Here is a 27,386-nt window from a genome sequence, read left to right on the forward strand (position 1 = left end):
AAAGGCCCACTGCACTACTGGTAGCTACTTGCGCCCTCTATATAACAAACAACGCATAATCGGTGACCATTGGTCCCCCATGATCCTCTTTTTCTTATGTTAACTGAGAGCTGAGTTGATGAGATAACCACCTGTCCAGTGACCTTGCAGAGCGGTCTAATCCCTCCTGTAAACTACGGCAGATAAGCTTTAAAGCTTACTTCTAAAATGAATCCAACAAACGCCCTCATATTTGTCCAGTCCACCTTTCTTGCTTAAGTTATTAAAAACACAAAAATATCACATTTACAAGGGTATGAATAATTTAGTTGTTAAATGTATGTAATAAAAGAAACAAATTGAAAGTACAAAGAAAAGTTTTTAAAAACTTGAAAGGTGTAATTCCCATTCAAACAATACAACAACAACAACAAACTTACAGAATAAGAACAACACAAAATATTGCAAACAAATAAACACTCGGTAAGGTTTATATGTGTAAGGTTTTTTCATTCTTCGTTTGTTAGTGTGGATGAGTATCACAGAAAACCGCCCCTTTGAACAGAATGGCTCTTTATTCAAAATGCCCTCATACTCGAAATATGGCAAGTAATATTGATAAAGGTTGTGGACAACCGCTTTCGTGCTACATGCTTGTGCAGTTCCATATGCACATTTACGTTGCATGTAACTCATGGCTAGACTGTGTTAATTTCTTTTTATTTTAAGGTTTAAAAAAACCTCACAGTGTAAGAAATATCTATGTGATATATGATCAACTAGTCACGAAATATGACAAGTAATAGTAGTAAAGGTTGTGGACAACCGCTTTCATGCCACATGCTTGTGCAGTCCTATATACACATTTAGGTTGCATGTTACTCATAGCTTTAATTTCTTTTTATTTTAAGGTTTCAAAAAACCTCACAGTATAAGAAATATCTATGTGATATATGATCTACTAGTCGCTCTTACACTTTTTTTAAACATTGCAATTGCATGACAAGAATTAAACTTCATCTTGAATTCAATATAAATGTAGTTTCCGGGTCCTCGGCAAAAGCCTGAAGTATTAGCACACGATTTATTTTCTTTTGTTTTCAGCCAAATCACCTTTGGGAAGGCCATGCCAGTAGCGGCTCCAAAAGATTGGGGTTTTGGGGCCCTGCCCCACCCCCAACACATACAAAATCTTAAAATGCCCCCCCCCACCAAACACTAAAGGTTGTTGATAATTGATGATTTAAAACGAGGAACATGTACACAAATAGTGCCTGGATCAAAAGGCAAATATTAAATAAAAATATACAAAATTCGCATTGGCGTCACGTGCCCCGCCCCTGTTTTGTATACTATCTTTATATTCTTTCCTTGCTATGTATTTTTTGTCTTCCATGCTTTTGGTCCCTTCTCTTTTCCAAAATCCCGTTTTTTCTCTTTCTTTCTCACTATTTATTCTCCCTACCGTTCCTTTTTTTTCCCTCTATTTTATTCTCACCTTTCTCTTTTGCAGCTTTGGGGGAAACACTCTAGCTACATAGAATTTTTAGTTTCGTAAGAGGGGCGGGCCGGCGGGGAAATTGATTTCATCACATACGTATTAGTCGAAAATCTGGCCTATTTAATTTTGATCTCCACCACACCAACGCTACCTCCCCCTACTTACTTACTACCAGCCGCTGGTGGTGTAATCATTAAACAACGCCCGTCGGAAAAGGCTGAGCTGATGAGCATAAACATGAGTTTGTTGATAACGCCCTCTTCGGCGGCTTCGCTTGCCAGGTGTGTAGGGAATATAAAGAACCGAGCAGATTATGGACTACATACGTACGTGCTCCCTTCAATAAAAAGGACTTTTAGATTTGCGTGGACTGATACGTGTGACGTCCATTCAAGGCAGTGCATTAAAAGAACGTCGATCATAGCAATCCACGTTGTCGTTCGGCAAATCTAAAAGTCCCTAAAGGGAAGCACCTTCTCGCCATCCCTCTCTATGGTAGTCAGCGTTTTTACACATGATGAGAAACACTCCTTCTATTGACATACCCTGTACAGGAGGGTGTAGCTACTGTGTGAAGAAGAACAAAAGATTCGGGTAGGTTTAAACTGTATTTCGGAGCACGAAAAAGCATACTATTATACTGCAAAATTATTCAAAGGCAATTATCCCCTTGCGAGCCTTGGCGGAGGCAAAGCGAGTTTGCCCTGTTACCCATTTAAATAGGGACTTTTTAAATTTGCACGTCGACATAGTGGACTGCTGCGTGTGACGTCGTCCTGTTAAGGACGTCACATTGCCTTAATAGGACGTCACACGTAGCAGTCCACTATATCGACGTGCAAATCTAAAAGTCCCTATTGTCTAATAGAGGAAAGCCGATACCCACACCCTTCTATGGCCTGATAGGACTGAGTATATACAGTACAGTCTCTTGAAACCATGTTTCGCTGTTTCAACTAAAATGCGAGAGAGCGTACCAAGCAAAAGAGAAAAGTACAATTTGTAATGTTCAAACTCGGTAAATATTCATTTTGTAATGGCTAATCGTTTTTCTCCTTGCGGGCATCGGAGGGGAGGGAGATGAATGATTTTGCCCCTTCCCATTGATAGATGGAAACATCTGCCCCCTTGAGTTGGGTGCTTCTAGAACACAAGGGGTGGTATTCTCGAAAGCGGAATAACTTTAGTTCATGGTTTAATCCACCGACTAAGAATGGAATGCCAAGTGTCCATTATGTTTGAATAATTTGATATGACCTTAAATTATAATGATAACATAATTATATCATAGACATGTTGTTGTTTATTAATTTTGTTATTACATTTTATTTTAATTTAGTGACAGATTAAACTATTCAAAAACATATTCATATGGACAATTGGCATTGCATACTTAGTTTGTGAATTAAACCATGGACTAAAGTTAGTCCGCTTTCGAGAATGCCACCCATGGTTTCTACAATCTTGATATAGGCCAAAATGCTTCAATGTTTATTTGCATTCTAACTATTTTGGGGGGATGATCGACGAACAATTGTACTTAGAGCATTTAAAAGCTGACTGCTTTACTGCAAACACATTGATTGTGTTATGATGGAGGGGTAGAACTATATTTGTTTTGATGACTACTAAAATGCCTGCAACCAGGGGACCGGCACCTTTTTTAGTCCTCTCCCGGCGACTTGGTGCATCGAATTAGCTTCGAAACTGGAACTTCCCGGTCAGGGGCTGATCCAGCCGCCGGCAGGGAGGGGGCCAAACAGGTGGTGAAACAGCTAGCCGGTGAATAAGCGGGGGTGGGAGGGGGGGGGTAGTATTTAAGCACTAATTTTTTGTTTCCCCAAAACAAACATTAAAAAAGCACCCCCTCCCCCCCCCCCCCCCTTTGTGGCACCAAGGGAGGAGGCCCGTCTCCAAATAAAGGTAAAATTAACCTGTTTTTACCTGTCGCCCCCCCCCCCCCGCCCGCCCTGGTTCCGCCACTGCACCCGGTAACAAGTCCACTGCTCTACCAGTGAGCCGTCGCGCCCCATGAATTGTGTTTTGTAAGTAACCTTCTAGCGTCGGGCTCTTCGTTGTGTATGGGGCATTTAAACAAACTCCACTAGATCAATAGAATATGGGTAAATACAATAGGCCAATACAATTGCTCACAGTCTGATGCGCTGCTATATATGTCACGAGCTGTGTATTAACCTGGGCTGAATCTCACGAAACCGTCATAAGAACACGTTTAGCGACATCCCTTTGAAATGCGTGTATTAAGTTTAACACGCGTTTCAATAGGATGTCGCGGAACTTGTACTTATGACGGTTTTGTGAGACGCGGCCCAGGGTTCATGGTACAGCCAAGTATAACGCACTGGTATAACCATAGGCATGGTATAACACGAGTATAATTCTGTGTCTGCTACCTGTGGTAGGGCGGACTGTTTGAACGGCCTGGAATTCGGGTGCAGGACAGGCACGCGTACTTTGACGGCTACCAGTCCACCACACTAGAAGTACATGAAGTTCCCCGCGATTCGAACTCGTGTTGTCATTTAGGGAAAAACCCTGAGAAAAGGGGAATAGTACAACTTGGACCTTTCTAAGTGGATTATACACTACACGTTTGGGATTCACATGTTGCACATTATCTCGCCTCTGCAAGATAACTGGTTTTCGAGAATTGTGGGCGTTTCTCCATCAACAATCCGACCTTCCGGAAGTGTGGCGGAGATATAATGAGCTGATTTTTAACTATGTGAGTATTACCAGCAATTTTGTCCCCTTCAAGACTTAATAAAACTGAAGTAAATTTTGTCTTGCTAGGATTTTCTTTTCTAAACGGGCCTGCATGATAGCTAAATATAAAATATAATTTCGCGGTTTATATGAGAAACAATATCTAATCGCCACCTCAACATGTTCAAGACTTATTATACATGTAAATGTAAACCAAGGTTGATTTGAATTGACACCTTTACCTTTATCTTTACCCGAGATTCTGGAAGAATGCTGTGTCCTCAGCAGTCGGGCCGGCTTCCAGTTCAATTTCATTTTCTTCCTTCTCGTAGTTGGGTGTCTTCTTGGTAAGTTTGTCTGGCTCAGTTCTGCGTCGGGTATTCTACTCGTATGGGGAGCAGAAACGCTTGTCCTTCCATACTCGATCCAGTCTGGCTTTAAAGGCATTTACCGTGGTAGCAGTGACCACCTCTTCAGGAAGTGTGTTCCAGTCATTGATGACTCGTTGGCTGAATGCATCCTGCCTAATCTTCGTTGAGCATCTTTGTTTTACGATCTTTAGACTGTGGCCTCTTGTGTTGCTTGTCGAGTGTTCAAAGAAGGTATCAACTGGGATGCGTTCAAGACATTTAATAATTTAAAACAGGCTACGTATGACAGCTGTTAGTTTCTATTCAAGAACAGTTAGGGAGGGAAGAGGGGGAGGGGGTGGGGTGGGTAAATGTCGAAGGTATTGTTCACTTAAAAATGATTGATATAGGCAGGGGCGTCGCCAAAGGGGGGGGGGGTGTGGGGGTGCGACACCCCTCCACCTATCAGGATATTGTCGGTAAAATTGCGCTGCCGTCGGGAAAAAAGAGAAAAGGGGGAGGGGAAAAAAGAGAGGGAAGAAGAGAAAAAAGAAAAGGAAAAGAAAAGAAAGAAAGGAAAAGAAAGGAAAGAAAGGAAAAGAAAAGAAAAGAAAGGAAAGAAAAGAGAAGAAAGAAAAAGAGGGAGGAGAGGAAAGAAAGGAAAAGAAAGAAAAGGGGAAAAAAGAGAAAACAAGAGTAAAAGGGAAACAAAAGAAACGGGGGTGAAAGAGAGGAGAGGTAAGAGCCTGAGAGAGGAGGAGTGGGAGTAAAAGAAAGAAGGGGGTTGTTGGGTGGAGTCGTCTCGTCGAGGGATCAAGAAAGACACGGGTAAATATGTTGCTATGTCGGGTCAGCTGTGTCGGTATTCTTGCTCGATCCTCGTGTACTACATCAATGCAGAAGTTTGAAGTCGGTGAGATGTATATTGTCGGTCGGCCGACAATTTTTTTTCACTACGAACTGTGACTTTTTATCCGCTGTGACGACTTCGAGAGTGACTACAACTACAATACTTGTATTTTCTCGAAGTTTCACTTTCCTTTAATATCAGCTCAAGATATCAGAGGTTTGAAATTTTAGGGGAAACTAAATTCAAACAAGGTTTAAGAGTCAACACCGGTAGGACGAATCGTCTTCCTTTCTCTATATTGTGATGAAACGCCCCCAAAGATTTCCGCGCTTCCCGCGGGAGGGGGAAGCTTTATTCAGACAAGGATTAAGAGTCGAGCACGGTTCAACGAATCGTCTACCTTCTCTAATAATTTAATGAAACGCCAAACCCTCCGCGCTTCGCGCGGAAGGGGGATAACTGAATTCAGATAAGAATTAAAAGTCGAAAACAGTACACCAAATAGGGCTTATTAAGAGTCGAAAACGGTAGAAACGAATCGTCTTCTTTCTCTAATAATTTAATGAAACGTTAAAGCTCCCGCGCTTCGCTCGAGAGGGGGAAACTGAATTCAGACAATAAGGGCTTATTAAGAGTAAAAAACGGTACAACGAATCATCTTCTTTCTCTAATAATTTAATGAAACGTCAAAGCTTCCGCGCTTCGCGCGAGATGGGGAAACTGAATTCAGATGAATAGGGAGTAATAATAGTCAAAAACGGTACGACGAATCGTCTTACTCTATATTGTGATGAAACGCCCAAAATTCCGCGCTTTGCGCGAAGGGAGAAAACTTCATTTAGACGAGTCGAGAACGGTTCAACGAATCGTCTACTTTCTCTAATAATTTAATGAAACGCCAAAACTTCCGCGCTTCGGGCGGGAGGGGGAGAAACTGAATTCAGACAAGGATTAACAGTTGAGAACGGTACAGCAAATCGTCTTCTTTTCATAATAATTTAATGAAACGTCAAAGCTTTCGCGCTTCGCGCGGGAGGGGGGGGGGGGGGGGAACTTCATTTCGGACAAGGATTAACAGTCGAGAAAGGTACAATAAATCGTCTTCTTTCCCTAATAATTTAGAGGCCCATCACCCACACCCCCCTAATGAGCGCTCTTTAAGTGATTCGCTTGCTCACTACCCCCCTCCCTAAAATAAGATCCTAGCTCCGTGCCTGCATTAAAATATATCAGCTATGATGCTGACTAAGTTGACGAAATAATTCGTATATTTATGTCGTCGAGGAAAATGACCATTTGCGCATAGATAGTCCATAGGACAAACAATTTAGCCTTCGGCCCCGGGTTTATAGCGTTAAATTTGTAGATATTGGACATTTAATTTTGTCGGTAATCGTTGGCCTCTACACCCCCCCCCCCCCAACTGAAAAGGGTTTAGCGACGCCCCTGGATATAGGTAGAGTTATCAAATGAATAGTAATATAATGCACCCAAAGATTATTATTTTTTGTTGACGTTTTGTGCGTGGTGTGTCAGAGTTAAATTTATCCGGAAATTATAACAGATGTTTGTTGCAGTTAATGGATTCCCATGGAAAACTGAGACCAGAAGTAGTTTAAAGCGCAGAGGTGACGCTCGGGGCGGGGGAGGGGGGGGGGGTAGGGGTCTCAGTGCCCCCTCCACTTTTTCAAGTACCCAAAAGTGACCCTTTTTACATATAAAGAGTGTCTCTTATTACATAGAAAAGAGCCCCTTTCTTTTGTAAGAAGTGACCCTTCCCTATCAATAACTTCGATAAGCGTACCTTTAATTTTCACATGTGCCCCTCAGTGCCCCCTCCACTTTTTCAAGTGCGAAAAGTGTCCAATTTCCTTTCTCATAAGTGCCCTTTGTAATATCTAGTTAGTGCCCTATTCAAATTTGAGAGATGCCCCTTTTATTTGACAAGAGCCCCCTTTCTTTTGTAAGAAGTGACCCTTCCCTATCAATAACTTCGATAAGCGTACCTTTAATTTTCACATGTGCCCCTCAGTGCCCCCTCCACTTTTTCAAGTACCCAAAAGTGACCCTTTTTACATATAAAGAGTGTCTCTTATTACATAGGAAAAGCTTCCGTTTTAATTAGAAAAGTGCCCCTATTACTTGTATCTATGATAAGGGTCCCTTTTATTTCCTGTGCGAAAAGTGTCCAATTTCCTTTCTCATAAGTGCCCTTTGTAATATCTAGTTAGTGCCCTATTCAAATTTGAGAGATGCCCCTTTTATTTGACAAGAGCCCCCTTTCTTTTGTAAGAAGTGACCCTTCCCTATCAATAACTTCGATAAGCGTACCTTTAATTTTCACATGTGCCCCTTTTCCTTTCTAATAAGTACCCCCATTAAAAAAGAGCTCCTTCCCCTTTTCATAATTGCTCCTTTTCGCCTATGAAATGTGTCCCTTTTCATTTTCATAAGTGCCCCTTTTTATTTCTCATAAGTACCCCTTTTCATATCTGGTCAGTGCCCCTTTTCAGGTGCGATAAGGAACATATCACCTTTTCATAAATGCCCTTATTAAAATCTGAAGGGTGCCACATTTACGTCGACAAATGCCCATTCATCATTCTCATAAGTGCGTTTTGTCATCCCTGGTGAGTGCCTCTTTTCAGGTAGCCTATATGAAGTGCCCCACTTTCACCTCTGATAATTACTCTTTGTACTTTGACACGTGCTCCTTTTCTGTTAAAATAGATGTCTTACCCCTTTCGATAAGTGTCTTCTTTTCCACTCATCATTAAAGGCGCTCCTAATTTAAGACGACTAACAGCAATTTTCCCCAAAGCTCGCTCGCTACGCTCACTCGCATTTAAAATTGATATAATTATTGTACTTATCAAAGGTCTTTTCAGTCTTCCGTTATGAGAATGTGCTTATAAATAACCCCATCAGGATTGTGTTTTTTCCTCTTTACAAGATGTAATATTCCTACTGCGACCTCACAAATCTTAAAATGTTTTCTCGCTCGCAAATGAATATTGAGACCATCACACCCAAGCAATATCTTGTATGAGGTATAAAGAGAAACATATATTGAAAGCATCCTACATAATAAAATCACAATGAAGGGGTACATGTATATACCAATGTCTAAATAATTATATATTTTCGCTTTTGAGATATCCTTTGTGGGTGCCCTTTTTTTCTCCAGAAATTGCCCTTGTTTGGTTCCCCCACCCCTGTTTGAAAGTCGCTCCGCCGCCCCTGTTACAGGGTGCATCAATGGATCCTATTACCTGTGCTTTATTTGCAAAATATGACAAATTCAAGGTTCGCAATAAAAAAAAATACATACAAATTCACATAATATATATTTGATTTCTCTTTAGAGTACAGGTAATACAGCACATCTAAATGCTTTATTGTACCACATTGTCTTTACCTGAAATGTTTAGTTTATAGAATTTGCGAGTTAAATTTTAGGTGTATTTTTTCTGAGACACCCTCTATACAAGACATGCAGAATTAATCACGGAGATTACAAGGTAAACATCTATAAGTGTATACAAATAATATTTTTTGCGATTCATGTTTTTACCTGAGGTGCTTACGTGAAGGCGAAGTCTACTTTGATATTAACTTGATTTTTGCAGAAGCTTAAAAAAAGATAAGAACATGTCAGTGAAATTTTGAGCAAGATCCGATTAAAAATAACGAAGTTGTGATTAACAACAAATTTGCAATCAATCAAAGACAAATTGACAACTCTGTGACGTATTCTTCAAGGTTTCCTCCCCTAAAAAATATCGAAAATGTATTTTTCCCCTTAATATAGCTTTCAGTCATACATTCACTGTAAATTTTTATTGAAATATTATTTATACAATCCCTGTATGAAACAAATCAATTCTGCTATCAATAACAAGGAAAATTTTACCTTTTTCTGGAGATGCACCCCCCCCCCCCCCTGGCGCTCAAGGGGGGGGGGGAGGAGGGGGTGCGATTTTTCAAATTTTCGATGGCCCCCCAAACAAAATTAGTGCTCACTACTCCCCCCCCCCCCCCCCCACCACCCACTGAGCGAATTATCAGCCGGCGCGATTTTAAAATTTAAGGGAGCAAAAACAAAAATAACATAGTGCTCACTACCGCTACCGCTACTCACTACCGCTCCCCCCCCCCCTCCCCCCACTGAGCGAAATATTGGCCGGCACGATTTTCAAATTTCAGCACACTAAATTTCAAATTAATTTCAAATTTGCCCCCCCCCCCTTATCCGCGCCTGCATCACATCACTCAGTCGAAATTTCCCAATTGCTTTGATACAGATTCTTCAACAATTTAATGTTTTGACGAGTATGAATTACAACTCATTGAATCTTTGACCCCAATGTCAAACTATCAAAGAATATTTATTTATCAGAGCTCGAAAGAGTAAACACTGCTCTATTTGCACAGCGTCGGTGCAAACTTTAGTTTTTGACTTGTTTGTATAGAAAGGGAAAATCCCTATTAAAGAGAAAAACACTATCCAGAGAAGAAAAGGCTCGATCTAACATTAAAGGTATAGACCAGTTTTGGCCATGCAATTGTATTGTGATAGAAACGTTGTGGAATCGATCAGAAAAGGTTGATCATCTAGCATTTAAGTATTGGTGTGTACTGCAAGGTTCTGGAATCATCAAAATTATCAGAAATTTGGCCCAGTCTAGGTAAAGTTACGGGCACTGTACACAGAAAGATGTATATGGGACTACACGATATCTATCCAGTCCGGATAGATATAATCATTTACCAAATATATCAATTAGTAGGCGGTTTCCGGCATATTTTTTCACATGATTGGTAATAAGAGCTTCCATTTAATTTTTTTGAGAGGGGGCGTTTCCAAAACTGGTCTATACCTTTAATAATACTAATACATCAAATCTTAAGGATACGAAATTCATCCGTGACGATATTGTATTCATTCATATTTTGCAATCAACCGCAATGTTTATTATGCCATAAAACGAACATATCATTACATTTCACCTGATGACTTCCTCATGAGTGGTGACTATAATAATTATCAGCTTATTTTTATTTTCTGAACAGAAGCAGTATGGTAACATTACCCCAAAAATAAGAAGTTATAACCTATCATTTATAACCTACCTAGACGATGTATGTAATAAAATGTGTTGGTATAAACTTGTCTAAGATAGACAGCAATTACATGATCAAAACTTAGAAATGGAACACTAAATAACATTAAAATACACATTTCTACAAGTTAACATTCAATCCCGCCCAAATGTCGGACGCCGATCAGATTGTATTCAAATAGATTTGTGAAAATGTCACTCAGTTACTCGAGTTTTATAGAGTGGGAGTTGAAATCGTTTTAGGGGCACATATAGGGGCTGCTTTCTTCTTTTATACTCAGGTTATTACAAATTGAAAATGAGAAGTAATATGCTGCAAGGGTTCTCCTGTTATTCTGTGCTATTTATATTTGTAACGTCACACGGATTGGAAAAGAAGAAGGGTTATAGTTTTTTATTTGACTCACCTCAAATCTTACTGTTGTTTTTGTATTCACTGTTTCTTGATCTTGCCTTTGCCAAAGTAATAATAGTTTTAATAATGATATTGAACCACGGGCCCATGCTATTAATGTTATTAATGTTATTGAAGATATGGTAATTAAACAGGATTATGAGGAAGTGCTCCCTTCCTTGGATTAATGAAAGGTCAAAGGTCAAGGGGTGTTATTTGATCGCACTGCTGGGAATCATTACAAAACGAAAGCTTGTAATTGTCGTAGACGGGTGCATTGTTATAATATTTACTACAAACATTCCTCCCTTATCATAATTATCATGTACATGTTAAGATCGTTCCCATATTTACACAAGAAGTACAAATGTATGGGATAAAGCGAACGCGATGAGCAAAGATCAGTTTCCCTATGATTGAGAAATAATCTTTCACCAAGTGTCTCGTTAAAATGTACAATCTGTTGTGGTCATTGTTGTTGGGTTTTAAGGCTGTCCAATCCGGCTGAAAAGATTATTTCCGCCTGGCTATACGTACTGTTCTTCGAGTTAATCATAATCATCAATGATAACTAGATTGCACTGTTTGTTTTTCTCTGGCTCAAATATTGATTCAGTCATGTCAGTGTTTCATTTTTCTTTAATATTGCTCCTTCAATGGAGTTTCACAGCTTCCTTTCGTTGGTTGTGACCGATGGTGTGGGCAATGATTTAGGTGTTGACCGTAAACCGGGCCGAGTATTACTAAAGGTTAACTGTGCAGTGCTAAACTATACTTATCCCTTTCTTCCTCTCCGAGAGAGAGGGAGAGAGAGGTAGAGAGAGAAAAAGAGAGAGAGAGAGGGAGAGATAGAGACAGAGAGAGAGAGAGAGAGAGAGAAGGCGAGCATGAAACAATATAAATACAAAATAAACATTGTCGTATACGCCTGTATATAATAATGTAAAACAAATGTTATACAATTTGCTCTTTACATCACCTTGGAAAAGTTAGTTTTAACTCATTTGATTCAATAATCTTCATCATTTTAACAAAATCCAGATAAGTCTCGTTATATATATATATATATATATATATATATATATGGATGGATCTGAAATAGGAATCATTCTCTTCTATTGTTTCCCACTGATTATGTGATTAGTTAATCCAAATCTATTCCATGGTACAGTTACATCTATATGTTCTCTTTAAGTAGCTTGATTAGTTAAACTGTCGGCTCTTTCGTTTCCCTGAAGATTACAATGCACAAGTATCAACTCAAAATGTTTGTCTACACCAAAACCGCTTAATTGTGTCTATTGATCCGATATTTCTTTAATTATACTAAATCTGTTCATGTTTAAATACCATCTTTGGTACAAGCTCGCTGATTAGATGTTAACTCACTTGGGGCGTCATTGAGAACGTCCGTAGCTTTGGCCAAAACCCGTTCTGGATTTCAATAACTCAGCGGTCACTCCGCTGTTTATAGTAGATTCTCGATTTTGCACACGAATCACACAGATTCTCCGTCCGCGTTGAACTTGCGAAAACTCCCTTTTATCATTGAAGGCATCGTTTAACAATGTTAAATCTGAGATGCACGGCCATGTGTGCTATCAGTCTCTGTGATATGGTGTAATATTGAAGCCCTCAACATTTGCGCTTCAAAATGATCAAGAAGTGCCTCAAAAGAGTAAAACTCTTTGAGTGACCGGTTTTACCATACTCGTTTTCCCCCATAGACTGTAGTGTTATGAAAACCGTTAGGAAAACGCAAAATTTCATTTCGATTTCCAATCATAAATATCTTGATACTCATACAGGCAATCGGCTTGTAAAAGTCATGGGGTTCCGGCCTGACTGACCTTAAGGTTTATAATTATCATTGCAGCATGAGTTAAATCCAGGATTTTGTTTCAGAATATGAAACAAAGTTACCCTTTAAATCTTTGTCGTTACAGATATTTATGATCCACTGAAGATGACGGGTACAATGGAGCTAACACAGATGCAACTTTACCAGGTGGCAGAGAAAGTCAGTCCCAATGACTGGGTAACCCTCGGAGTCCATCTGGGATTCAAGTTTCCCGAGATAGAGCAGTGGAAAGAAGAACATAAAGGGGTGAGCACTATGAACATGACGGACAAAGAAAGAGAACAAAATATACAGTTTCATATTCTACCCTCAACAATTGCTGTGGTAGACAAAGGAACATCCCTTCACTGCTATTATGTAAAAAACACATTTTTACATAATAGCAGTGAAGGTATGTTCCTTTGTCTACCACAGCAATTGTTAAGGGTAGAACGAGGAACTGTATATTTTGTCCTCTTTCTTTGTCCGTCAAGCTTAACCCTAATAAGGCCGGGGGGGGCCATTATGGCCCCCCCCCCCCTCCACAATTTTTCTGATTGCTCGGGAACGCATATGGATGGCGCCCCGCCGCTCGCTGACTTTTTTCTTTCAAGCCTTGCGCAACTTTTAAAATAATTTTTTTGAAAATCGGACCTACGGTTACAAGGTCACGTGACCTTTTGTCCTTGCATGTCAGCCTGAAAATCGCTCATTTTCGTGATTTGTGTACAAAACGTATGGCAAAGTCATTTTTTCCTAAAAACAGATCAAACATGGGTTATTGGGTCTTGATTAAAGTTTAGGTGGTTGTTTTGGGAATCAAAATAGTTGAAATGTAGTAAAATATGAAATAAAACAACAAAAACATGAATGAAATGCATAAGTTAAAAAAACAATGAAATACATAAGAAATTATCAAAACAAGGGATAGCATAAGAAATAAGCTGGCTCTTCCAAATTTTTTGTCGTATTATTATTCAGAATGGTCTAATGAATATATCTAGTGAAAAAGAATGCTTAAATATGAATAATATATGATTTATGGGTAAAAATGTGATTTTTATGACTTTATTTGCATAAATTACCATAAATATGCAAATGAGAGAATTTTTCAAAAAATTGAAATTATCATATTATTCTTTACACTTCACTTGACATGTGTGCAAATTTTCGCGGCGATCGGCCGCTTCGCGGCCGAGATCTTAAGGGGGGGGCCATAATGCCCCCCCCCCCCGGCCCTACTAAGACTTCAAATAGCCCGGCCCTATTAGGGTTAAGCTTGCTCACGCGTTCATACAGAAATACCAGATTTCTAGGCACGCGTTTACGGTGCATTACCAGGGCCTCATAAACTCCACAAGAGATAGAGCTGCAGTGTAGTGCCGTGTCACACCTATAAACTGTTATTTTGTTGTATAGTATTATAAGACAATAAATACATTTAAACAAAGCATTAATTGATAAAGATAGTATGCAAATAACTACCGTTGTTGAAGGTGATGGGGCAAACTATCACTTCCGAGGCGATCTGGATGTAGCTATCTTTCCCCCAGATCGCCGAGGAAGTGATAATTTGCCATCGCCTGAAACCAAAAGGTGATTATTTGCTTTATATTCCACATCGGAAACATTTCACTTCTTCCGTCATTTTAGAGCAACAAGTCATCAATTAACAGCTAGCAAACGGTGTACGATACGTACAGTGCATGCAGTATGGAGGTGTGACCAGCATAGTTCGCGTACTAACACTAAAAGCGCTTAAAGAGGAGAGCAATACGCAGCATATTACAAGAAAGTGCGTTTACACTGTGTAGATAGTACTTCTATCTTCAGTGAAAGGGCGTTGCACTGTGTAGATAGTACTACTATCTACACAGTGCAACGAACTTTTCTTCTCCCATCAATGATGGGCGAACTATCTTTCCTCACGTGGTTTACTTTAGGCCAATCGTAGAGCAAGATTCTTAGTATGTGGAATATCAAAAGATATATCAATAAACAAAGGAGTAGTGCTTACGTCTCGCAACAACAGCCGTTCTCTGCAATTTGTATTTCCCTAGCCCTATCTACGTTTCTCAAACACTAACGAGTCCGCTCTCTTTCCCCGCTCTCCTTTCCCCGCTCTCCTTTCCCATGCACTAAGCTCCCGTCCATCTCCCCCCATTTATTCTCCTAAACACTAATTAAAAGCCCCTAATCCCTTCCCACTCTCTATCTTCCCTACACACAAACATTACAGAACATTAAGCGTGGCATTTTCAAGATGCTGGTCACTTGGCTTGGCATACATCCTACCTTCACCAAACCAGACGCCAGGAATTTTTTAGCCTACCAGTTCAAAGCAATGAAAAAGATGGACCTGGCGTATTCCCTTATCAACACAGGTAAGCAAAACATATGCCTCTTTGAAAATATCGCTCAGACATGAATTTCTATATTTTATGAATTGCAATAAAATTCCCCCTGCGCATTTTTACTGAATCGAAAGATTGAATGGTATCGAATTACTCATGACAGCCCACTACTGTGTCTTTAAACATTATCTACAGTATAATAAGTAAGTACACCCAATTTGTTTCAGGCCAGCGCTACACTTACATGTTTCGTGGTCGAGTGGTTTTAAATACTTGACTCGACATTCGGAGGACGTGGGTTCGATCCTCGCGGGAAGACACCTATGTCCCATGTCTGTGCTTTGTTTGTACCGATATTACATACATGAACATGCATAATATGTAAAATGACGGAATCAGTTGTCAATTTGCCTGTTGCTCCAATAAATACGATGGTTAATATATTCGCACGTCGAGCAAGAATGAAACATTCTACAATTACTATTACGATTTTTCTTTTGGAAGTTTTTATATAGGATGTCTTTTTAATATTATATAAAAGAGTAGTAAACAATGAGAATGAGAAAGAGAAGATACTATAAATCGAAGAAATATATACTATTCCTTTCAAATATTGCTTTACTACGAAGCTCCGTTATTTTCAGTTCAGTATTTTTCATCGAATACTTGGGGTCAACAAATGTCTTTATACTTGACTTATTTTTATTTATGTACATTTTGTTTATCCATTGTTGAAATTTGTTACATTAGTTTTGGGACTGCCCGTTTACGTATCAATCTATCAAAGGCCTCCATAGCTCTCTTCTCAACAATGAAATGAATTCGAATAACAATATTTTTTATTTGATTTCCCAGACATTAACAATAAAGCTTTATTCTTTTAAATTGTATATGCAAAACATTAACCATTCTCGACCAAATGTAATGGAGAATAGTTATCCTTAAAGTCTTTCAAGAATATACTGAAACATTTTGTTTTGAAGTTAGGCGTTATTTTTTCGATTATGAGTTTGTTTTATCAGTAGATAATTTGACAACTGCTGTAACCATGTAAACCACTAAACTACCATTTAAAATTACCACTCGTGGACAATTACCCCCGAGGATCAAAACCAACTGATTATCAGACTCGACTTTCCCTTTCACAGAGTGTTGGCTCAGTCAGTAGAGCGTCCGCCTCACAACCGGGAGGTCGTGGGTTCGAACCCCGGCCGCGTCATACCAAAAGACGTTAAAAGATGGGAGTTGTTGCTACCTTGTTTGGCGTTCAACAATAAGGGATAGAGCAACGTCGATCTGGCGCTGCTCAGTGGCTGCCGGGCTCACGATCAATTGGGCAAAAACAATTTCCGTTTCGGTTTAATAAAATTTCGAGTGGACTATTAGGCTATTATTATTATTAAATAACAGGGGGTGATTTACGGGGGCGGGGGGGGGGGAGCTTATTGTCCTCGGGGTGGCTGTCCTTGCTTGTCCTGGGGGTCGGGGTGACAATTGTCCTAGGGGAATTACTTTCAGGATTGGGTAATTTTTCCTCGATGGTAAATTTTCCGGGGGTAGTTGCCCTTGGGGGGGGGTGATTGCCCAGGGGGTAATTGTCACAATACGACTTAAGTTGATTAATTGGTAAAGATTTCTTTTCTTTTTTACGAAGCAGTCATTATTGTTAATGTATAGCCCCTTGTCAGTATTAACCCCCCCCCCCCCCTCCCCCATGTTTTCATCGTATCTCTTATATACTCAGAAGTCTGCTTTGTACCACCTCATCATATTAAAGTCAGTGACTCATCAAGACAATTCGAGTATGAGGTTCGAAGTTGCCAAAAAGAAAGAGGTAAGCTTTTTAAAATATTTTGTTAGAGTCTATCAGTATTTTCATTTCAAATCTTAAACACATGATTTATTTTATAAAAATATCTTATAATATTATCTTAACTACAGTGATTTAAACTCAGGTAAATTGAATACGGAAAAAAGGATAGGTGATAAAAGTAGAAGAAATGTATATTTCTCATATATCACTGGAAATATTCTTAATTTGTAAATCAAATCTTAAACACATGATTTATTCTATAAAAATATCTCATACTATCTTAACTACAGTGATATAAACTCAGGTAAATTGAATACGGAAAAAAAGATAGGTGACTAAAGTAGAAGAAATGTATATTTCTGATATTAAACATCACTGGAAATATTCTAAATTTTTAAATAATTTGCAATTACATGCTAAATACTGATTTCGTAAAAAGGGCATCATTATAAATAAGCTCTCTAAGTCTAACGGACCGTACTGTCAAGTACATGTAAATGTTGATTTTCTTATGCTCTATACATTCTTTATTATATCCTGCATCAAAACTATTGGACTTTGATTGGTTGAGAGCTCGTCACATGACCAGAAATATTTCAACTATTTTAAGGTTACTCTGAAAAAGTACTATTTGGGAGTTGACATTTTAGTTTATTTTTGAAATTATTTGTTTTCCCCTTCAAATCTTAATTTAATAATTTGTTTTTATTCTTCAATTCTTTTTTAATAAAAATTGTGATTTATGAAATTTTCTTATTTTGTTGCAGGATATAAAACAAATATACCATGCCTTCTTTTCGAGGTACTGGTTTAAACTATGGACCCCTCAACAAATAATGCTATTGGAGTCACCTCTTGCGCATAGTTTTAACCAGAACCTCTCAAGACACTGTATATTTGTATATTGTCTTTAGTGCTATTCTATTGAGTTGTTATGTATATGCGAGCTTCACAAATCAAATCAAATGGAAATATACTTCAAAAGAAAAAAGATAGGCCTAGTTCATGCCTATCTATGTTTTCGGTAATAATTATTACCCTGTCTTACTCACTGGCATAATTTCTGTCCATTTCTTCTACAGAACTATCATTCAATGTTTCAATGGAGTCGAGAGAGGGGCTGGTACATCCTTCACTCATACTGGCAAATCTCTCTATGCCCTGCGAATTCGCCGATAAGTTGTGTGCTTGTATACATGCTCTCGGGCTTCGGCTCATCCGGATGCAGCTTCAGAGTGGACCCGGAAGTAGTATTAAGGTCACCGTGGCTGCTATTGATGAAGATGGCGTCAAGGAACTACGAACGAGGCTGATGTCACAACAGATTCACTTCATAGAAGACCTTAAGCGGATCATATGCAAATATGTTTCATTTGATATCGAGAAGTCTACAATTTATCTTCAAACTTCATTCTCTGAAGAAGAGTTTGGACGGGTCATCCAATTCTTTCGTGATGAAGGTTTGTACAATTTCCAATTTAATGATAATAATAATGATAATAATAATGATAATGATGATAATAATAATTAGGTATATGAGGCGCGAAATCTCTTGAAATCGAAATTGTGCACACAAAAATGAAATCATGATCTTTTTTAATTTTCGGGTGGATACGGTACCAGAATGTGGATCACATGGTTCGTGGTTCGAGTACCATCGCGGCACTAATGTCCTTTGGCAAGACATTAAGTTTATTTGAAATCAAACCTCAACTTTTTGGTTGCAATAAATAAATAATAATCATACACCTTAATCTGCATTTGCCACACTCGACCCAGGTGAGGTAAATGGGTACCTGGCATGAATTAATTCCTTGAAATACTAGAGCGTCATAAATGGCAGCCATGCTAAAGCTGGGGTAATAATTGTGTAGCACCAGGGGAGAATGAAATCCGAGAGACATGAGCGCTATACAACACCGAGCTTTTAGTGTTATTACGATTTATATTATCTATTAAGAAATAAATGAGCAATTAATTAATGCTTGGGGTAATGTTTTCTTACAGCAAGCTCGGCATCTTCCAATGCGGCACCTTTACGAGTCAATAACTTTGAGATCGTCCGACTAGCCAAAGAATTGGATGCTAATATGCTTACTCTACTTGGCTTAAAACTTGGTAAGTTCAATTTACACATGGTAATAGTATCAATAATCATACTCATATTCATAATGATAACAAGAATCATACCCATAATGATAATTTTAATAACCATTAAGGAATTGAATGCTAGTATGCCCACTCTTAGACTACTAGGTTTCAAACTGGGTAAGTTGTATTTACCCATGAGGATAATAACAAGAATCATACTCATAATCGTAATGATCATTAGTAAAATATTGGATGCTAATATGCTCACTCTACTAGGTTTCAAACTGGGTAAGTTCAATTTACACATGAGGATAATAACAAGAATCATACTCATAACCGTAATGATAAGTAGTAAAAAAAAAATGGATGCTAAAATGCTCACTCTACTTGGTTTAAAACTTGGTGAGTTCGATTTACCCATGATGCAAATAATAACAAGAAGCAGACTCGAAGTGATAATTATAATAATCATTGAATAATTAGATGCTAGTATGCTCACTCTATAGTTGGTTCAAAACTTGGTAAATTCGATTTACCCTCGATAATAAAAATAAAGAGATTGATACTCGTAATGATAAAGACAATAATAATTGTAATGATCACAATAATTGAATAATAGTAATAGTAGTTATAATGATAATGGTAACGATAATGATAATAATAATAACATTGTAACATTAATGAACATAAATACACTATATGAACGTTAAAATTTACCCGATATTAGGTACAATTCTTTCCAAATAAGAGTGTTAAATTATGAAAGTGATAATAACTATACTCCAGCTACTACTATTACCATTATCTTCTTTATTATTAGCATTAAAATTATTAATAATAATAATAATAATAATAATTATTATTATTATTTATTATTATTATTATTATTATTATTATTATTATTATTAATATTACTACTACTACTACTACTACTACTACTACTACAAATACTACTATTACTACCTTTACTAATCATAACCATGAAATTAATACAATAACAATAGTAATAATATAGAAGATAATGGTAGTAGTTGTATTAGTTCGAGTAGCACTAGTATTAGCAGCAGCAGTAGAAGTAGTGGTATAAGTAGTAGTAGTAGTAGTAGTAGTAGTAGTAGTAGTAATAGTAGTGGCAACGGTAATAGTAACAATACTAGTAGTAGCAGCAGCAGTGGTACATTGTAGCTGTAGTTCTAATTCTAGTTGTATTCGCAGTTGTAGTAGTAGTAGTAGTTGTAGTAGTAGTAGTAGTAGTAGTAGTAGTAGTAGTAGTTAGTAGAACAGTAGCACAACAAATAGTATTAACGTCGCAGTAATAGTAATTTACCAATATTTCAACCATCATTTTCCTAGGTGTAACAGAGCCTGAGATGAGTGATCTCCGAATCCAAGGCAAGAATAGCCGCTCGGTATTCGAACATATGCTTTTTGATTGGAAATCAAAGCACAGTCCCTGCATGGATGACCTTTCCGATTTGGCTGAGATTTTGGAGTCGGTGGGTGCCGCTTTATTAGCCCAACAACTCCGGCGAGGAGAGCTGAGAGAAACCGAAAGGGAAGGTTGGTTACATTTCCACCAATTTAGATGTATCCTAATTATAATTATTTATTAAATCTTAATGTGCTTTAATCTAAGGTTAATCCATTAGCAATAGAAGGTAATATAATCTGATTTATCAAGTTTGTATTGATCGATCCCTCCGAGTCACCAATTATTAATGAACAATTGTCATGATTCTCCGAATAAGTAAATTTAAGACTGATAAATGAACATAATAGGCCTACTGCACTCTATACCTTTTGTAATTATTTTAGTATTTCTATTCTGTTTAGTGTGGTTCTGGAGTTTTCTTTCTCTGTTTTGTTTTTGTTTTTAGACGTGGTTTTGTTAGTGTAATAATTCAGTATTATTTTGTATTTTAAATAATTGATAATAAATATTGTATGAATTAAATGATTTTTTTTTAGACCCATGTTTAATTTGATATTTCACATGTATGTACAATTTGTAATTATTGCAGTATATACTTATGTTGTTAAACTGTTATTGTATTACGCAGGGTTTTCTTGAAAAGCAGGTCCACTGGCTTCGAGTGGAACTGAATGAAACTACGCTGGTGAAAGAAATCATGAATAATTTTTTTTTTTAAATAAATAAATAAATAAATAAATAAATGCTACTACTGGTATCGTAATGGGTCTCCTTTATTTTTTTCCTTCTTCTTTATCTTCTTCATCTTCTTCTCCTCCTTCTTCTTCTTCTTATTTGTCTTCTTCTTCTGCTGCTTCTTCTTCTTCTACTTCTTTTTCGTTAACTGCTTAATATTATTCTTCTCTTCCTTCTTCCTCTTCTTCTCCTATCGATCTATATATCTATATATCTGTCTTGCTTTCTTTGTTTGTTTTCTGTTTTGCCATTCTTTCTTGCTTAACTCAGAACAAAGAAGGACTTACCTGCAGCGGGCATCAGCTTCTTGTGATTTAAAGGCACTCATGAAGAACCATCCATTCTCGAGAGCCAAACTCCCAGGACCAGCCGATGCTACAGCTACCCAAGTCTCACCATTGCCACGATACGTGAATTACCCCCAACCGGCACCCTCTGAGGACAGCCAAGAGTCCATGTCTGGACAACGTACGTACGCACACACCGTTAGTTTGCAGGATAAAGCGCGCCCTCTCCCAGAACAGGATGCTGGCGACCCTGACTACGCAAGAGTCATACATCGGACTGGACAGGCGAACCCACTGGGATGTATACAAGAAGATGTACCAGCTATAGAGGAACCACTCTGTAAGTGTGACCCATGTGTTGAGCAGCAATCACCACTCCTGGGGAGTGTTTCACAAAGACTAAGATCGACTTTTAAGTTGGACTTAACTATGGCAGGCCGTTCATGCCACTAGTTGCTATCACCATTGGTCCTTCAAGAGACGTCACAAATGTACATAACTTGTTGTTGTTGATAGTTTATTATTGAAGAAATAAGTTACTTATACCCTTTTCACATCTATTTTTCTTAACCCCGGACTATCCTTAACCCCATACTATCCTTAACCCCATACTATTTTTTTTGCTGTTCACATCTATTTTCTTAACCCCGGACTATGTGCTTAGCCGGGGTTAAGAAATTTCACGCGATTCACACTACGTTCGCCTTAGCCCCGGACTATTCGATAGCTCATGAATATTAATGCTTTTGCTACCGCGCATGCGCCTTTCGACTAAATGAAGGGGAAAAACCCGCGTAAAAGACTAAACGTCAATACAGAGAGCATGCATGCGTAACGTGAACTGCATGCATAGCGCGCGATAAATGCAAATTCACGACCACACGACCACGCTGTCTGTGATTGGCTGTTGCTTAGCCCCGCTTCTCCTTAGCCCGGTTCGGATTCACACTACGCAGCTTAGCACCACAATTGCCCGGCTAACCCCGCAATTGCCCGGCTAACCCTGCTATTTTGCAGGGCCAGATAGTCCCGTACTATTTGTGGGGTTAGCCCACTTTGGCAAAACGTAATGTGAACAGAAAGCCGGCTAAAATTACCCCGGGTAATTGGTGGGGCTAAGGAAGGAATTGGTGGGGCTAAGAGCCCCCTTAGCCCCACCTATTTCCCGGGGTTAAGCAATATTTGGTAGATGTGAAAAGGGTATTAAATTGTAAACTGGAGTTATATCTAAGACGTTTTTTTCTTCAAAAATGTTGAGAGCAAACAGTGACATGAACAGCCTGCCATAGTTAAGTCCAACTTAAAGTCGATCCTTGTCTTTGTGAAACACTCCCATGGACCATTTAGAATACTAGCGCATTCGAAGGCGAGACATGGGGCCAATTTGCCTTCTCTTATTATGCCAATGAAAAAAATGGATACGCAGACATATTTTTAAGATATACAGTGTACAAATTCTGCCGATAGTAGAACAGTGACATTCAGCATTTATTTTGGGTGGACCCTCGTTCTGTAGACATTAGGGACTTTTAGATTTGCATGTCAACATAGTGGACTGCTACATGTGACGTCATTATAAGGCACTGGCAGTGCCTGAAAAGGACATCATAGTGCCTTATATGGACGTCACACGTAGCAGTTCACTTTATCGTCGTGCAAATAAAAAAGGCCCTATCAGCGTAACCTCATATGCATTGTCCCTCCCGGTGCAAAGGTCTGGATACGGAACTGATTTAGTCCAAGCTAACATTTGCTACCGACTAGACAGAGATTTCAATATATCTGATACATCAGGCAAAACATCAAACAAAGATATGTTTGTGCCAATATTGTTGGTTATTCTATAATAAAGTCCAAATATGATAAGGTAAAGTACAGCTGCTACTTGCAACCTGACCTTGTATACACATATCTCGTATTATTTATTTCACAGGAGAATTACCTGATTACGTCCGCATGATGTAAAGTTCGAAATAAATTTCGGACTTTCTTGCGAATAGCGTTTATTACCAGAATGTATTACCTGTATGAATCATGAAATACAGTTCTCTTTTCCTGTAGATGAAAGGATTCCGAGCGATCTTGAAGCTTCCCCGCCTCCAGTGGATTTAGAAGGGGATCACACATACGTCAATGATGATGTACATCTTAGACCACGTGAGTGTTTCTATCAAACGGAGTTCAAAATCCGATAAGGAAAACATTAAATCTGTCATTTTATGTGTCTTTCTTAAAGGGATTGGGTAACTTTGTCTCAGATTCTGAAACAAAATCCTGGATTAAGCTCATGCTGCAATGATAATTATAAACCGTTAGGTAAGTCAGGAACCACCCCATGACTTTTACAGGCAGATCGCCTGTCTGATTATCAAGATATTTATGATTGGAAATCGAAACCAAATTTTGCGTTTGCCAAACGGTTTTCATAACACTACAGTCTAATGGGGAAAATGAGTATGGTAAAACCGGTCACTCAAAGATCTTTTTTATTTTTTGAGGCACTTAATGATTATTTTGAAGCGCAATCTTTTTAAGGCTTCAATATCATATCACAGACACTGGTAACACGTAGGGCCATGCATCTCAGATTTAACATTGTTAAACGATGCCTTTAACAGAACAAATATCATTACCATCTAAAACCCTCTTTAGAAACTTGATTATGTCTTGTAATGGCATAATCATCACTATGTTCAGTATCACTAAAATGTGTGTTTAATGGCCTTTGAAGTGATACCCCATTTGTCATGATTATTTAGCCATGGAATGTAGTACTGTCATGCACTGCACACAGCAGCTCTACACTCTTCAAAGAAAGAAGAATGCACAGTCGAACAATAAAGGGATGGTTGATATTTGAGGAAATGCGTATTTTGGTGAGGGATTGATCCTCAGCGCCCCTTTACCCCCCCCCCCCCCCTTCCCGATTGTGTTGATATAATTCTGTCATATACGCACTGGCATATTCTTCTTAATTTAACCCTTTTAGTCTGGGTGGCTATTCAACATCAGCAGTTACGAGAACTACAGGGGAAGAATGTATAATGTCAATAAGCTCTAATCTACTTTCTTGGGCACCACAATAAGTGATCTAAACTAGAAGTAGGATAGGAACGAAGAGGGGGGGGGGGGGGAAGGTTGGTTCCGGACGCCAAGCGTCAACCACACTGTCACCTAAGCCTTTGCATTTAAGGAACAAATATATCATAAAGCACTAACATTCGTAGATATTTGTCCTATATAATGTTGTCCAACATAGTCGTGAAACTTTATTTCTTTTAATATTTCATGAAAATTTCTTCAAACTCCTGTCTAAAACCAGCTGTCCTGATAATCGACGAGTTCAGTCGCACAACTGTTGGTGTACAGCACTCATTCCAAACTATTTTGTATGTGTACTGCATTATGAATGAAACTTTTATTGATCGATGAAAGCAATATTAAAGATTATCTGAATTAGTATTCCAACCACAGTTGTATCCTATTTGTTCATACATCTATGTAGATCCCATTAAAAAAGATCCCGTCAAGCGTGCATCTCACAAGCGACAGGGAACTTCTACAATACCAGGTGAAATAAGAAATTACTCTTTTCTATTCCTTGTTCTCCTCTTCTTTTTGATCTTCTTGTTCTTCTTCGTTATTATCTTCTTCACTTTCTTATTTGTGTTTTCTCTTCTCTTTCTTCTTCTTCTCCTTTCTTCTTCTTCTCCTTCCTTTTCTTCTCATTCACATGTCTTCTTCCTCTTCTTATTTTTTCTTTTTTTCTCCTTAATCTTTACCTTCTCCTTTTCTACTTCTTTTTTCTTCTTCTGCCCCTTCTTCTTCCCCTTCACCACTATATCCACACTTTCCTTCTTCTCTTCTTCTTTTCCTTACGTTCTTCTTTTCCTTCTTTTTTCATCTTCTCCCCCTTTTTCTTCTACTTCTTTTTCTGCTTCTCCATTTTCTCCTCTTTCTTCTTCTTCTTCATCTTCTTCTCCACCATCTTCTCCTGTTTTTCTCTTTCTCTTATTTCTTTCACTTTATTCTTTTCTTTCGCTTTTCTTCCTCTCGATTACTTTCTTCTCTTTTCTTCTTCTTCTTCATCTTCTTCATGTTCTTCTTCGTGTTCTTCGTCTTCTTCTTTATCTAATTTTTCATCTTTTTCTGCATCTTGTTCCCCTTCTGCTTCTTTTTACACATTTTCTTTTCTTCTTCCTCTTATTATCTTTCTCTGTCTTGAGATCGACTGTCCAGCGACGTATCCACTCGACTACAGCACGTCTACAGTTGATTGAAATGTTTTTTCGTTATTTTATTTATCCTTTCTAGTACTTCACAGCCTAGACTTCTCTGTCCTTGAAGGTACGTGGGACAGCTTAGCCCATTATGGTGTGACAGATCGTGACACGGGCCATACGGCTGGACTGATAAAACTAGCACAGGCTCTTAATGAAATAGGCCAAACTGACATCGCAGATACCATATGGATAGGTAGGTTTATAATGACGGTTGAGCATGTTGTTGACGCAGGACAAGGTCAGCGATAGCGTTGCCTTTGACGTAACATATGTGAGAGGGACATCGTTTCATGATATTTAGCATAATGGATGTGTCATTTTGTTTCCATATCACTCAATGGAAAGACACATGTCTAACACATGATTTAAGTCATCCATTGTCTCTTTGATGAATTGTTAATGTTTGCCTTACGTACCCGCATAGACTCCTGGAAACAATACTTTGTTGATTATAAGAGCCCACAATAAAAATGAATCGTTTGACAAAGAATCATCCTAAAAGTACACTCTAAGGTTTAGAGATATACTGTTATGTTGACCTTTATAATTTGTGTAGATAATGTTAAATTTATTTCATATCTTTCATATGTCTTCTTTACGATTTAGCACTAATAAAAGACCACTTCAAAAACGAATACCTACACCGGTTTGTAACCGGAAACATAACCGTCATTCCGCGGGTCATCACCAACCGACAACACATTGACATTGGCCAAGAAACAACGCTAGATGAAGTTGTCAATCGCACGAAGGACAAGGAGTTTCCGAGCCGTATTTTCATCGAGGCTGGCAGATACGAGGATCGGCAAATGGTAGCAGAGAAACTCGGCTACGATTGGGCCATGCAAAAGGATCCGCAGAGTCCACTGGGGAACGTGGATGTTCTCTACGTCCTCAAAGTTGCGGATATAGATCCTGGGACGACCGTAGGTGGCGCTATAGCATCTCAGCGTGTATGCCGCGATTTCAAGCTGAACCCAAGCCGCATTGAAGACTACTTCAAGAACACCATGACCGAGTATGTCATAGTCTTGAAGGGGGATGATGATGACTTCCAGAGACTTCTATCGGTTTCTTCATCTGATGATCGTAAACCGGGTTTCAGAGAACTTGTTACGGGCAGATACTTGAGCCATTGCATTGTCATTATGACAGTTGGTCCACAAGCTCTCGTGGAAAGACCAACAATATTTGCTCACTACAAACTCCAATCAGCAACTTCAGATTGCTAGAAAACGTTTTGGACCTGGTTTGAACACAAAGTCCCCGTCTGGTAAAAGAAATTAGTCCTCCAATTAATTGCAAGTTTGCAGTCTCCTATGTTTTATGTACAAAGTTTGGATTGATCTCAACCTTGAATAAATTACGATTAATCGGAACTGTTTATGAGACAGGGCCCAGTAGTGGAAATACCTCCTTAAATTGACGTGGATCTGGAGCAGGTCACAATAAAGACTACTTCAAGAACATGACCAGCTCTGTCATACTCTTGGTAGAAAAGCAGCTACTTGGTAGAGGAGCAGCTATTAAGGCCTACGATCCCTAACAACTGTGTTCAGTGCAGGGACTCGTTTCATAAAGCCTTTTTTCAATGACAAATGACACAAATCAGTGACAAATCTGCTGA

General features: G+C 38.6%; 1 protein-coding gene across 1 annotated transcript; it reads left to right on the plus strand.

Annotated features, from left to right (window-relative positions):
- The first annotated feature begins 3,724 nt into the window (after positions 1–3,724).
- On the plus strand, positions 3,725–27,386 carry LOC100890170. The gene is made up of 12 exons (XM_030993076.1): positions 3,725–4,226; positions 12,871–13,031; positions 15,004–15,148; positions 16,863–16,952; positions 18,014–18,391; positions 18,939–19,049; positions 20,376–20,582; positions 21,460–21,816; positions 23,538–23,633; positions 24,982–25,047; positions 25,791–25,952; positions 26,366–27,386. The coding sequence occupies exons 2-12, from the start codon at positions 12,891–12,893 to the stop codon at positions 26,989–26,991; spliced, it is 2,379 nt and encodes a 792-aa protein (XP_030848936.1). The 5' UTR covers positions 3,725–4,226; positions 12,871–12,890; the 3' UTR covers positions 26,992–27,386.

The sequence above is a fragment of the Strongylocentrotus purpuratus genome, unplaced genomic scaffold (genome assembly GCF_000002235.5).
Source record: "Strongylocentrotus purpuratus isolate Spur 01 unplaced genomic scaffold, Spur_5.0 spur5_scaffold_20, whole genome shotgun sequence".
Classification (NCBI taxonomy): domain Eukaryota; kingdom Metazoa; phylum Echinodermata; class Echinoidea; order Camarodonta; family Strongylocentrotidae; genus Strongylocentrotus; species Strongylocentrotus purpuratus.